Below are 15,178 nucleotides of genomic sequence, written 5' to 3'. Positions count from 1 at the left end.
CTGCACTGAGGGTGCTGTGTAACACACATCACAAAAACACATGAAGCCCTATGGAGTAAAAGACCCCATAGCCCATTAAACACATCTAGATTCAAAGAAACACACTCAAATCATGCCCAAGAGTGAGGGTAAAAGAGTCTCACTCTTGGCAGGAGAAAAAAATAAACCCCAAAAATCCAGCAAAGCTGCTGGGGGACTCACTAGGTTAGGAAATTCAGCCTAAACAGAGAATTCTCCCTAACAATAATGTATATGAGTTTTTAAGTACGCTTTGTGAAATTACAATATGTTTTGACAGTGGTGGTAATAACCATATTTACAGTAAATGCTCATTAACTCAACCTTTACAAGTCAGGATTTGCACACTATTACACTAAGCTTAGCCATAGTGATAAAACTTCCATTTACTTAAGTGAACAGAAGTCTTTTAAAAATGTCTGTGCTCAATGTTAGACTTTGCATGTTCTTACAGGGGTAATTGTTTGCATGTTGGGCGAAAGTCATCATAGGTGTGTTCTTCAGGGGCAAATGCTGGCTTTTTGTTGTAAAGCCATCCCAAGTGTGTCCCTAGAGTGGGAAACTACTGGAAATATCTGGGCAAAGCCATGAGTGTGCTCTTGCAGTGGCAATACTGGCATTATTTTTTCTGTCTATAGTTTATATCTTGGAAACGTTCCAATTAACAGCCTGGCAACTATTTGTTTTTCTGAAACCGTACTGCATGTTTATTCCTGTTCCGGTGCTGAAGTTTCGATTTGCCCTCATTTTTTCCACATTGACATATTTATTTATATTTATATAGCGCGCAGCAGCCCGGAGGCATTGTGCCGTTGTTACATATAGGCATAGCTGGTTGCAGAGGAAGGCATACTTTGTTACATTCAGTGTGTTAGAATATACAGCTTAGTTACAGGTATTACATAGGATTTGCATGGCGGGAGTCATGGTAATATAGTCATAGCTGGTTACAGAGGAAGGCATACTTGGTTACAGCCATTGAATGGACTTGGTTACAGAGGAAGGCATACTTAGTTACAGCCATTGAATGGACTTGCATGGTGGTGTGTGAGGGTATGTGTAATTGGCAACAAGCATAACATAGGACAAGACAAAGCGTATGATGAGCAACTGGTTTGCAGGTATTAAATAGGACAAGCAGAGATCCACTCAACGAGAGTTGGAATGGTTTAGTTGAACAGGGTGATTGAGGCCTTTGCAGAAAGCTACAAGGGATGTCTCGTCTCAGTGTGCATCAGGCAAGGCATTCCAAAGTTTAGGAGCTATGTGAGGGAAGCTGATCCCCCCTCCACTGCATTGGCCCTTTTGATGGGCGGGAATGTGCAATTGGTTAGCATATTGAGTTCTCTTGGGACGTGACGAGGTATCTCTGTTAATGGTTTCCGCTGGGGTAGGGAGGGGCTGAGAGCCTTAAGCATTTATGTGTTAGAGTGAGGGTCTTGAATGTGATTCTCTCCTTTACTATTAGCCAGTGGGCTGCCCATCTAGCCTGTGTGATGTGGTCTCTTCTGGGGATATTGAGTGCTGCCCTAAGCGTGTTTTTCTGGACTATATGGAGCCGATTAAGATTTCTGGCTGACGTGCCTACAAGAAGAGCATTGCAATAGTCTAATTTGGCTCCAATGGTAGCTCGTGCGACGGAGAGGCAGTTTTGGTTGGAAAGGAATGGTTTTATAGCATTTATTAATTTAGTGGTGTGTGCAGAGGCGGAGGTAATGGCACTGACCTGTCGGGTCATAGACAGCGTGGAGTCTAAGTAAACCCCAAGTGTCTTCACTGAGGAGGAGACAGGGATGGTGGTGTTTTCTATGGTGAAGTTGCCATATTTGTGGTCAAGTTTGGACAGTGTTTCCTTGGGGCCTATGAGGATGATCTCTGTTTTGTCTCCATTGAGGCATAGGCTGTTATCTGCCATTCAGGCTTGGATGAAGGCTTGGAGAAGGGCCGCAGCATATGTCGTCTGATCCAGTGAGAGGGAGGAGAACTTGCATATCGTCGGCATAGTTGGTGTAAGCTATGCCGAGGGAGTGGCTTTGTAAAGAGGTTGTATAGGGTAGGTGCTGTGCAGGAGCCCTGTGGGACTCCACAGTGGTTAGTGGTTGGAGCTGCGTTGGCCTGGTCAGAGAAGACCTTCATTGCTATGCCTTCTAGGAAGGAGGTTATCCATGAGGAGGCCTGATTAGAGAATTGGGCTTCATTGGTGAGATGGGCGGTAAGGATTTTGTGATCAAAGAGATGGAATGCTGCTGGCAGGTCCAGCAGCAATAAGAGAGGTGGTTTGCCTTTGTCCATTATCTCGGTTATCTGTTTTTTTAAGATCCATTAAGCATGTTTCGGTGCCATGGCCTTTGCGGAAACCTGATGGCCTTTTTCCTCGGATGGTGTTGGTCTCTATGAAGTGTTGAATCTGGTTGTGGGCAGCTTTGTCAAGGATTTTAAGGATGAATGGGACAGTGGTGATTGGGGCGGTAGTTATTAGGGGATGAGGTGTCTAGGGAGGGTTTTTTGAGAAGCGGGCGGATCCATGCTTCTTTTAAGCTGGACAGGACAGAGCATGTGGAGAAGGAGGCATTAATGAATGCTGTTATGAGAGGAGCCAGGGACTAGGCAGTCTTTGCTGAGGTAGGGTGGAGAAGTGTCTCCTTTACACGTGGAGGGATTGAGGTGTTGGAGAAGATCTATAACCTCCAATTCTGAAACATCTCTGAAGGAGAAGAGGGAGTTCAGGGGTTTGGCGAGGGTGAGATGGGCATGGCAGAATGGTCAGACTTGGGTAGTGCTTTGCGTTGTGTTTGTATTTTGTCTTGCAGAAGAGTAATTTTGTTTAGCAAGGCGGCCTTAATGCTGGAGCACCAGGCTTCATCTTTTATGATCTCATCGGGGCTGGTGGGTGGTGTAGTGAGGTCTTTAAAAATGGAGAACAATTCTTTAGATTTTGAGTTGGCGTTCGAGATCCTTTGGTTGAATGCGTTAGACTTGGCATTGAATATGGCTTTTTTAATATTGCGTGGATAGTCTTTTGAACTCGTCCTCGGTGGAATCACTAGGGTTGGCATGCCAGTTAGCTAGAGCAATGCGTTTATTGGTGCAGAGGGGCTAGTAAGTTATCTGTGAACCATGAATTGGTGTGGATGGATTTTTTTGCTTTTTTAGCTTCAATCAGAGCTATGGTGTTAATGGCTTTGGTGAGGGTGTGAGAGTAGATGTTGGCGAGAGTGCCGGGGTCACTGGCGAACGGAGGCTTGAGTTCCTCGACATCCAGGAAGGGAAGAAGGTTGTCTTTTGTCAGTTTCTTGGAGCTTCTGACCTTAGCTGGGGGGGCATAAGAGAGAATTTTAGCAGTTGGCTCCATGGGGATGGAAAATTGGATGCACTTATGGTCCGTCCATGGGTAAGCAGAGTTGGAGGTGATGGTGGTAGAGCATTTGAGGTCTGCCACCCATTTGACGCTGCGGTCTTTACAGTGAGTTTAGTAACCTTTTGTGTGAACCCAAGGTCTTTGAGTCCCTTGGCTACGGAAGAGGTTGCTTTGTCCTTGGGGTCAGAGAAACCTAGATTAAGGTCCCCAAGTAAGATGGGTTTTTGTTGAGCTTTTTAGATTCATGCCTAGGACGTGGATGAGGTGCTCTTGTAAATTGGGGATGGAGACAGGAGGCCTATATATGATTTGTAAGTTAATAGTACACTTAGAGGATGGGGATAATTTAACTGATTTAACATACCCTCTGATGAAATACATTGTGCCCTATTGACACTATTAGATAACTAGCAATTAAAAAAGACAAATATTTATAAATGACATTTTCTGGTGCCTAGTAGTGGCAGTGCCACTTGGATTTATCTATTGAGGGGGAAGTGTGTGTGTGTTTGTATATAATTGCCCCTTCATGTTTATTTCGGACATAGTCCATAAAACAAGCAAAATAAACTATAAGTGAACCGCTAGTCATTAATAAGTATGAAAATAAAGCCTAAAACATTTAATTCAACAATAAAATCATCACCGGCAAAACATGTTGCAAGTAAGAAACTAGTTCAATCTATACAAGTATATTTTTCCTAAAAAGGCCCCATCTATTGGAGAGTGAACCAATCACAGCAAGTCAAACTATTTAAAATGCTGTGATGCAGGAGTTCTTATTTGCACCCTTACTCGACACTAGGTAGTCTTCAGTATTACCCAAATGTAGGATTTAGAAAAATCCTCCAGAGAGGGGAAACCTTTTAAGAATACAGCAGCCAGATGCCTAAAAGCTAATCTGGTATCATAATAATGTATACAAAGCAAGTGTCCTTTGGTCAGTCATTGTAGATGACATAGCTGTCCTGCATCAGAGACCTCTAGCACTGATGCATTATCTGCTCATTAATGAAGCAGGCTAAAGACAATTTTATTCTGAATGTTACGGAGAATTCTCTCTTTAGGCTGAATTTCCTAACCTAGTGAGTCCCCCAGCAGCTTTGCTGGATTTCTAGAGTTTGCTTTTTTCTCCTGCCAAGAGTGAGACTCTTTTTCTCCCACTCTTGGACATGATTTATGGTGTTCCTTTGACTGTTAATGTGTTTTATGGGCTATGGGGTCCTTTACTCCATAGGGTCTCATGTGTTTGTACTATGTGTGTTACACAGCACCCTCCGTGCAGTAACACAGGGGTGTCATAGTGACACCCCACCATAGACTCCATACCCCGGGACTGACTACTGTCTCCCAGGGCATGTAAAGTCACCATTGGCTTTACTAGTCCCAAATTATTAACAGAAACCAGTACAAACCATCATATTGTGGACGTACTGGTCGGGGCAATTAGATTGCCCCAGGGTCTGTTAGTCGAGGGGGCACGTCTCCGTCCCCCCTGATCGAGTTTTGGCTGGTGGCAGTGGAAACTACTTTTTATATTCGACCGCGAATATTTTCCTATGGGATTTTCCCATTGTTCGAGGCTACCAACTTTAATTATTTAATTCTCATAGCCTCGAACATACCGCCGGTTTATTTAATTAATATTAAATTCGCCGGTTGGTATTTTTTGCCAAGAATCGATTCTAAAATGGCGTTTGTGTTCTCTTCTGTGACTCCAACCCAAGTCGAGCCCTTTGTTCCACTTTTTGGCGGGCTTCTCCACAGAAGCCTCCAAAAGTGGTGCCACTCTGTCTGGGTACCACAGGAGGTGTGGGAGGGGGTTTAGGCACCCTGGACTGAGTTACCTTGGTAACTCAAAAGTCACACTCTTGTGTGATTGGCCACTTAGCATGTTTGATTGACAGCTAGGCTGAGTGAATGGGGGTATGCTGCATAAAAGCAGGGCTTTGGGGACTGGAACTTCAGAAGTCGCCACAGGACCTGAGAATCCGACGAGGGAGAAGCTGAGCCGACCTACCACGACGACACCACCGGTGGAGCCCTGCGGAACCGACTCACCACTTCCCGATGACAGAAGATCTCCCGGCTGGAGAGGCTTCTTCCCCTGACTGGTGGGCACAACCAGTTTACCTTCTTCTCTTCGCACCCCAGACCGGTTTGTGGTCGAATTGCCCGTGCCAAGCACCCCGGCAGCCGGATAGCCACTTACCACTGGACCGCGAATCAACGGACCGCTCCTTGTACCTGAGAAACTCTGCGGCTGGTTTCTTCCCTGGCAGTGCAACGGACTCATGTTTTCCTCCCCGACGAGATCCTCTCTTCCCCCGGACGAAGCACTGACTTGTATCCGCTGCCAGGAACTGCCCCCGCTGGAGTATTCTCGCCACTCCCTTTCCAGGCCTCCCTTTCTAAAGATTGCTACAAGGTAATAACCCCTTAATCTTCTGGACTGGGCTGGCCGCCTTGACCCTCTAACTGGTCCCTTTCTTTGGTCCAACTCCTTTTTGAACCGTTACAAGACATTTGTGCACTGCAACCGTGTGACCTTGGACACATTTCGTTTTGATCCTCTTAAAGCAGATCCGGCCTACTGACTCTGAATTCATGATGTTACTTTGCCTTCCCCTCTTGTTGTGTTCGCGAAAAAGTGTTGGGATCTGTTTCAATTCATTCACTGCTTCTCTCTCCCTTTTTAAAACAAATTATTAGAGTGCCATCTACGTTAAGCGCTCACCGCTGTCTGAAAATAAGTGGGGCTTTACTTAAGACTTGTCTAATATTCTTTTAAAGGAGTGTATATCTTTTAGTGACCGTGTTTTTGAATTGCTTACTATTAGTGCCTGTGTGTTTTTCTAGATGTGGTTTTAAATAAATAATTATATCTCTTTTACACCAAGCCCTGGTCAGTGTTAAGTAAGTTCTATGTTGTTCTCTTGACCTATTGTGAATACTCTGTATACTGTCTAACTCTTCTTGAGGGAAGTCTGACTGCTCAGCCACAGCTACCAAGTGAATCTGTGTGGTACAGACTGCTACCAAGTGGGTTTACTGCCAAACACCTTTAGTCCTAAATCTTTTGTAGTGGTCCCAGAGGGAACTGCACAGGTTTCTGCCTAACCCTGAACATCCTGGATTTCTTTTCCATACATCCATAAAGATTCTATATCTCATGACCGTCCTACTAATAGGTGTCTTTATTTATTTGTATAGTGTTCATTTATTTTGTTTTGACCTCACACCTATAAATCTTACTTGCCTACGATGACTTTCTACATATTGCACCCAAATAGTGTTGGTTCTTTGAGAAAACCTCTATAAACGTCTGCTAAAATACAGTCAATAACATACTTTTGAAGTCATAATTTTATGCTGAACCATATCATTTAAGTACTGGGTCTGATCTGGTAACACTCACATAAGTTTACAAAGTGATTGGAGATGTTTATGCCCGTTTCTGCACGGCACGTTTCCCTGTATTGCATTCCCCGGATCGTTAGTTTGCAGGAAACCAGTTAGAAAATATTTTTGTACACAATTAGTTTTACCTAATTAAAGTCTTTTGGTTACTACTTAATGGGTGGATGTAGATTTGAATGATAGAAATTCCACATTATCAATGTCACAATGATTTCTTGAATGTCAGCCCATACCACATTGTAGATAGCCCATATTCAGTGCACCAAGTACTACTGCGTTGAATCAAGACATTGATAATCTAGTATGCGTCCAATGCCAGATTCTCTGCCCCAAATATAACCTTGAAACAGGCTTTCCTAGTTCTGTACGAAATGATTTCTAGTATTTGAGGTTGTTAGATTTGTGGTTTGGCAGCAGGGCAGGGCATACTTATGAGTTTGGACAAAGGTAGACTGAGCACTACCAACAGAAGAGTCCCTACAGTGAGTAAATTGTACCATTTTAGGTTTCAGTACTCCGTTCAAGACATTCTGCATCCAATGCAAGTAATATATACATGCTAACATTTCCTCTGAACGGAGTAACATTCATACCACCAATGTGAACCAGAACTCTTCAAAATTATTTCAATCAGTCCACTAGTTAAATGAATGGAACACGGGCATTATGGAATCATGCTAGTAGTCTTTTTCATCATTCCCTGTCTATGTATATGATAGTGCTACTTTCCTCTCTAAAGAATTGACAACTTAACTTGTGACTGTGTTGGAGTCATTGCGGATTTGAATAACACATGGAAGGTTTCATAAATCTGTAAGAGGTTGGATAACATTGTCTGAAACATTTCTGCCAATGAAGAAATCATATTAAATATAAGTAATACAGATAAGTCATGTTAGAAATAGGAAGAGAGTGGAACCTAGTAACCTCATTCTGGTACAAGGTTATCAAAAATGGCAATGATATGGGCTGTAGATAATTGGAAGGGTACAGTTTTCCAGATAATTGTAAGCAGTGTTTTTAAAAATTACATGTGATTGTCTGTAGAGTTGTCCTTAACGTCATGTTACATGGCTGCAGAAAACCAAAGGACCAAGTGTAAGTGTTCTGTTTTACTCTATCCTTCAGCATTTTATACATGTGTAGATTTAGATGCAGATGCACACATATGGTTTTTGGTGTCCATGAAGATTCCGTCTCTTATGACAGTCCTTGTAATACATTTTTTAAGTTATGTATTTCTATATTATTTAGTTATTTGGTTTCTCTTTGACCTCATATCCATGAATCTGACTTGTCTATGATGACTTTCATAGTATTGTACCAAATAGTATTTATGCTTTGAGTAACCGTCTGCTAACATAGAGCTAGTAATCTACTTTTCAAGTCATAATTTTCTGCTGAGAAACATAGTTTAAATACCGGGTTTAATCTGGTATCACTTTTACAAAGTGATTGGAGATATTGCTATTAAATTGGAGTGGAAGGTATTACCATAAATATTGTCCTGGTCTGTGCAGAACATGTTTTTATAGTTTTATTATTTTCCTGCAGTATAGACCATTGCTTTTTAAAAGTGTGGGAATGTGTCTCCTTTTGTTAAAGGGTTCCTATTGCTCACATTTTTGTGCAGCTAATAACTTCACAATATTTTTAAAAAAAAATGATTTTATTAGTTTTACAACAGTGTAAACTTCAATAAACAACTTCACATTTCATGTGCACATTATCCGACTATACTCAATCATGCAAGGAGAAGATGGAACTGTGGTGTTGAGTCGTGAGTTATACATATCTTAGAGTCAGCATTAGATTCTTACTAGTGCATCTGTGCAAGTTTGGATAAGCGCTTGAGAAAAGAAGAAAAAACAAACAAATAAAAAAGGAACAAACTGTTACCCTTTTACCTCCCCCTATACCTTACCCCTATGGTATAGATGTAAAAAATAACCATCTGGATTCAGGACAGATGGCTTATTCAGTAGGGAACAATACGATGGATATTGGCAGTACTTCACAATAATTGTAAGTGTTAATGTTATGTGCTTTGTACAGACTGTAGAATGTGTGCTAAATAAAGTGCACATGCTCCAGATGACTGGCGCTGCAAGCAATTTTCAATTGTGAAATTTTGCCACAGCACGATTTGGCTGCATCCACCACTACAAGGGAAATTCCAGATTTTTACATAGACTGCTTCATATTTAAAAATACAATTCTTTTAATCATGTGTTAAACACATTTGAACATAGGGTTTTAGCATAGGAAAAAATAACCCTTTTCCGTCCACCATATCTCTAAATTGTCTGTTTTTAATTTTTTTTGATTTTGGCACAGACATACTTATTTACAAGATTTTGGCCTCTGAACAAAATTCGAAAATACACTGCCACTTTTGGGGAAAAATAACTTAACGTTCATCTGTACTTCACACATAAGCATATTTTTTGTATCAATTACATTAGATTTACACGCAAAAAAAGACGTCTCGCACAAATACATACAACACCAATTACATACGTACAAAGACACACTCATGGAACATACATGAGTAAGTGCACATACGTACACATTTAACAAAACGGCATAGCTTGATCTACTCATTACATGCACACATCATACATAAGTCCAGACAAACATTTGCAATACACTACAGCCAAACAGTACAATAACTATATTTTACCTGTTTTAGAAAAGCTCGTCACACATCCATTCTAAATTTCAAAAACCTTTCACATAGTTTAATATTTACCACTAAAACATAGTAAACAAAAATATTTAACATTGTTAGATTAACTCCTACAGCAACACAAATACGACATGCATAGGTGCAGTTGCTTATATTGTAAAAGATTAGATAAGAATTCCATTACATATTGAAGAAATAATTCATTGCCATAATGATTCAAATGTACTCCATCTGAACCAGATATGTTTGTAGTGTTACTTCGAAAATTATAGAGTGGTACAGAATACATATACTGTTCTCACGTAAATATTAACACACCCAGATCCACGGTCCCATCAGCATTTTCCGAGCAGTCAAGCCATAAAATACAATGTGGCATTTTGGGAACTAATAAATAACCTTAATACATTGTGCTTCAATTGCCTTTTAAGTTTTGGTGTTTTTATTTAGCCAAGGCCCTTACACCAACATGGAGAATGTGTCTGGAATATAATATCCACTTCTGTGATAGCCTTTCAAAAACTCTAGAATGACCTCCACACATTGCCCCTCAATGCCCATGACGGTTGCCTGTAATATTGAACAATCCTAAAATCATAAACGCTCATCGTACATAGTTTTCTAACCAACGAGCTACATCTCTGACCATCCAAATTGATTAGGTAAGATTCATTTAGAAAATAGAAGAAAATTTGCACATTTTAAAACATTTTACATACAGATTATCTGCAATTTACAAAAACAAAATGACATGCATAGCACACTCTGCTATGCATACACACATTACAAAAAGTTACATTCATTGTACTGCTTTAAACATACAATACATTTGCACTATAGGTCAATATTTGTCAACTTAGATGTTTGCAGTCAAAACATTATAAACCACGTAGTATATACTTTGCACGTGTTTTACAGCCCAAACATACACAACCTTTACACTTCACATTACAATGACCACCTTGCACAAAAACACATCCATACTACTATACCCATGCATAGTTCACCACCACCAACTACAATACCATGCCCCAGAACATAGAAACATTCTGTAGTATTAATTTTTTGACAAATGCAAATGTCACGGAAACCAGGCCCATAATGGAAATTGGCACACCGTGTGGTGAACAGTTTATTACACTACAAAACCAAGTAAGGAAAACAATGTACTATTTAACAAGTACATAGGAATATATATGGAATGCTAAGCTTATGTAAATTACGTTTGACAGTGTGTATAACACAATAAGCAGCCATTGCCACTTGTAATTTACAAATTAAATATTTATATTTCCAATGAGTTCATGATGTTGTATATAACAAAAGCATGTTTAAACATGACCCATATCGCACATAGTTCAGACTGTAATCAAAAGACAACGTGAAAAAATACTTACCAAACTCATATATTCTGGTGCTAATGTTATTAGTTTCATTGTACTTCACAGATGAAAATGTAGGCATGAAAAAAATACCAACAATCAAAATGTCAAGAAAAAGTTAAAAGAAATCACAAACGCAGTACACAAACAATAATAGTAGTACAAAACACAACCAAGTTCAAAATGGATCATCTGTAACAGAAAGAAAAAAGAGTGAAAGTTGTAACACTAGTGAAGAAAACACATTAACACATTCAATGCATGCTAACAGAAGCCAACATACAACTAGAGAACATAAGAGAACATAAGAAAACTACTTTGCACAAGCAAAACATTATCAATACAAAGAAATATGCCATACATGACACAAAGTATGGATAGATTAATTAAATATAACAAAAAAAGGACACACAGATACATGGCTAAAAATATCACATGAAATCCTTTGTAGATGAGATTTTATTCTTAAATAAAACCTTAAATTCCCCAAAAGTCTTGGCATTTTTTTTTTATAAGTGTAAAATTCCCTTTCAAGGTTTAAACCAATACAGTGTCAAAACATTTAAAGAAATATGTGGGGCTAATGCATACATTTTTCCTTTTCAGAAAAGTAATTATGGAAGGTAATGCTTTTGAATGTAAAGATGAAGAAATCCATGATTTAATTCAAAGTTTAAACAAAACTATTGAAAATACTTTAATGAATCCTGAAGTAATAAATAAAACTTCAAAATAATGGACATGTACTCAAACGTGTATAATACTCTGGGTCCATTATCAATCTTTAAAAAAAGTGTTACTAAATCTTGCAAAAGGTAAAAACAGATAAAAATTGAAATTTTGAAACAGCTTGACCCATGTTCTATGCAACACAATACAGGATCACAAGGCCTTCATGTTTCCTGTTCTTCTGGAAAACACTAATAGTACATTCTATCACATTTGTTAGCTAGCTGCACATAATAAAGTAATTAGACGTTCTAATGGATTGTGCCCTCCCATGGATTCCAAATCTTCAATATACCGATTTCCTGCTTGCAGGCTCAGAAATGTATCGACAGCAGAAGGCGCTGTGCGGCATCGAGTCGATATCCCTTGACAGTTACCATTCCTGTGTGCGGACGTGACGTTGATGACCATATAAATAGCATGCACTGCGCCCGTTGCCTCAGTTCTGTTTTTCCAATTACACAACACCCTCTCAGAACGGTTCGATTCACCTGTGTGAATCTCTTGACTAACATCATTTTTTTTTTTTTTTTTTTTTTGGGAGTAAAATCTTCACAATGTCTGTGTCAAAGGCAGGCTTCAAGAGATACGCGGACTGTGGTTCGAAGATGTCGATCACTGACTCTCACAGGGTTTGTCTCTGGTGCTTCGGCAAAGAACATGAAGTCATTGAGTGCAACTCTTGCCAAGTGATGACCAGCAAGGCCTTGAAGGAGAGAATATCGAACCTCACCCTAGGGCGGTCAATTTCCAAGTCTCCGTCTTCCACACCTTCAAAAAGAAAATCTTCCAAAAGCATAAGCTCCATTAGAAACAATCTCCAGAAAGGCCCAAGAAACGATCTTGACATTCGGAAAGGTCAAGATTCAGGAGCGAGAGAGCGATTCCCTTCATTTTTCCTCTTTGTCATGGAAGTCGTTGAAGAAACAACACCATTGTCCCTCGTCCTATGACTCCTCGCCTGACGAGCATCAGGTATATTTTCCTGATAACACCCAATTGGGAACAGGTCAGAGAAAAGATGATGGAGGTCTTTTCGAAAGACAGCCTCTCCTGGTCCCTCAAGAGCCAAAAAGGGCTGTTGAAACCACTGCGTCTTCCTAGAACAGCAGAGAAACCTGCAAGGCCTTGACCGCACGCCCAAAAGCCCTAGTCTGAGGACCTCCGGGATGTCTTGCCTAGCGTCGACCACAGAGACTTAATCGAAGCAAAATGCTTCTGTTACTTCCTCCTCAAAGGAGTCGAAGTGCCCTTCAACATCTACCTCGGAGATTAGATTTAAACCCAAATCTAAGACTGGTTTCTTCAGATCCTTTGGGTCGATCTCCTAGGAAGATGATGGACCTGTAGGATATGAATATTTTGGAACTCCCAATGCTCCAGAAGAGTTGGTCGCTGACCAGTCTCGGCTTGAAGACCCAGCAACTTGTCTGAAAGAAGCCAGTGTTCTGGATACCCCTCCTGAGGCAGAATTTGACACTCCACTCCATACATTCTCACCATAATGCGGCCAATAGAACGGTCATGAATAGGGTGATGGAGTATTTGGGTTGGGGGTGTCCTGCTAAGTACAATTACCCCGGATGATCTTGCAGACATTTTGGATGGAGGCCATCCTAAGGACCCTGTACTGCCCTTCCATACGGCACTAAAATAAACCATTGTAGAAAACTGCCAAATAACCAACGCCACTCCTGCTGTAAACATGGAGTTGAAGAAGAGCAAACCTTCTTCTGTCGACCATAACTTACTCCCCATGTACCCTTTACCAGAGAGTTTGGTGGTGCAGGTGGCTAATTCCACTTCAAAGGCCACATCTTATCCGACCTTCCCACTGTATAGGGATGATAAGTAATACGACACACTGGCTAAGAGGGTATTCTCTGCTGGGAGCATGGCACTGAAAGCCATTGGTTCATATTGTGCTCTGGTGAAATGCACTTATACATTATGGAATTTTATTTCCCAGGCAGCAGAAAACATTCCAGAAGGGAAGATGAGTGGCTTCAACCTCCTCAATGATGGTAAGGAAGCTTCTTCCCAGTCCTTTCAGTCAGGCCTTGATTCGTCAACTGGCGTATGTGCTTGAGTGCTGTGATCCAGAGTTTTGTGTGATTATGCACATCTGGGTTTCCCTCTGACGTCCAATCAAGGCTCCTTTACATGCCCTTCGATGGGTGAAACTTTTTTGGACCAAAGGCTGATGACCACCTAGAAAAGCTGCAAACCTCTAAGGCTGCTGTGAAATCCTTAAGGGCTGCAATTTGTCTGCTACAGCAACAGCTGCCTATGCAGGCTTGGAGAGGGCATTCTTTTCTCTACTATTCCTTTTTTAGCCAAAGGGGAAGATGTCAAACTACCCAGAGACGATAAAGGAGTTTCTCATGTGCACCAGCGGCCATGGAGGAAAAGCTGCTCAGGCAGTCCTCCCCTCCTTGCCCTCTGCCACAGCTCCAAAATCTCTGAGCACTTTGCTCACTGTAATGAAACATTACCAGGGTTGGCACTTCACCTATCTTCTGGTTCCCAAGACAGATGGAGGGCTGCAACCTGTCTTGGAACTGAAGCGCTTGAGCAACTTCCTCAGGAAGGACAGATTCAAGATGGTAACTTTTCCGCAGATCTTGCATGTTCTACAGCTCCAGGATTGGATGGTGTCACTCAATCTTTAGGAGGCTTATTTTCATGTGCCTGTATATCCCAAGCACAGAAAAGACCTGAGGTTTGCCACTGGCAGTTCTCACAATCATTTTGAGTACTGCCTTTCGGGCTCACCTCCGCCCCAAGGGTTTTCACCAAGTTGATTGCAGTGGTGGAAGTGAATCTAAAGTGGGGATGGATTCACATCTTTCCCTACCTAGACGATTGGCGAATAAGAGCCTGTTCTCACGAACAGGCTCTGGAACATTTTAGCAGCACCTGCCACTCTCTCCACAAACTAGGCTTCTCCCTCAACTTCAAGAAGTCCCAGATGACACCTTCTCAAAAGCTGCAATTTATTGGAGTGGTCCTGGACTCTTCCTCGTGGAAAGCTTAATCTTCCGAGTTGAGCGCTTAACCTATCTTGCAGATGGTAACAACATTTCAGAACTCCCAATGTATGCCTGCATTCCACTTCCTGAGGTTGCAGGGCCTCATGATAGCCTGCATTTTCCTGGTGCCAGAGGCCGGCTTTAGGATTAGGTCCCTCCACTGGGCCCTCGTACTCCAATGGTCACAGTCCTCAGGCAGGAAGATGGACCTTCTTCAGGTCACAAGCAAGATCGCACGGGATCTCCTGTTGTGGGCTTGCAAGGAGAATGTGGTAAGGGAACCTTTTTGGCATCCTTGGCCATAGATAACTGTAGTCAGAGATGCTTCCCTCACGGGATCGGGAGCTCACATGAGCGATCTTCTGATTAGTGGGCTTTGGTCCCCATCATCAGAATCAAGAGTACATGTAAACCTTTAGAAGAATGTCTCGATAATGTCAGACAACAGTTGCCATTCCTTACCTCCCCAAAAGAGTAGGTGCAGGGTCATTACCACTGTGCCTGGAGGCAATGCAGCTCTGGTTTTGGGAGCTACAAAACAGGATCTCTA

The 15,178-nt window shown here is 41.4% G+C and overlaps 1 protein-coding gene across 6 annotated transcripts in view; it reads left to right on the top strand.

The window, feature by feature from the left end:
* Window positions 1–15,178, top strand: part of ABHD18 (abhydrolase domain containing 18) — a 1,329,419-nt gene that overhangs the window by 599,301 nt on the left and 714,940 nt on the right. For 5 of the 6 annotated variants that reach the window (XR_011282243.1, XM_069631098.1, XM_069631095.1 and 2 more), the window contains one exon: window positions 7,869–7,894. Coding sequence is in view for 5 of the 6 variants with exons in the window: in XM_069631098.1 (XP_069487199.1) it covers window positions 7,869–7,894 (26 nt within the window). In the remaining variant the exon portion in view is untranslated. Of the gene's footprint in view, window positions 1–7,866; window positions 7,895–15,178 lie in introns of all 6 variants that reach the window. The other variant, XM_069631099.1, reaches the window with a different exon arrangement.

This window comes from Ambystoma mexicanum, chromosome 6q (genome assembly GCF_040938575.1).
Source record: "Ambystoma mexicanum isolate Mex_15411 chromosome 6q, UKY_AmexF1_1, whole genome shotgun sequence".
Taxonomy (NCBI): Eukaryota; Metazoa; Chordata; class Amphibia; order Caudata; family Ambystomatidae; genus Ambystoma; species Ambystoma mexicanum.
This window is presented reverse-complemented; position numbering and strand designations above follow the sequence as displayed.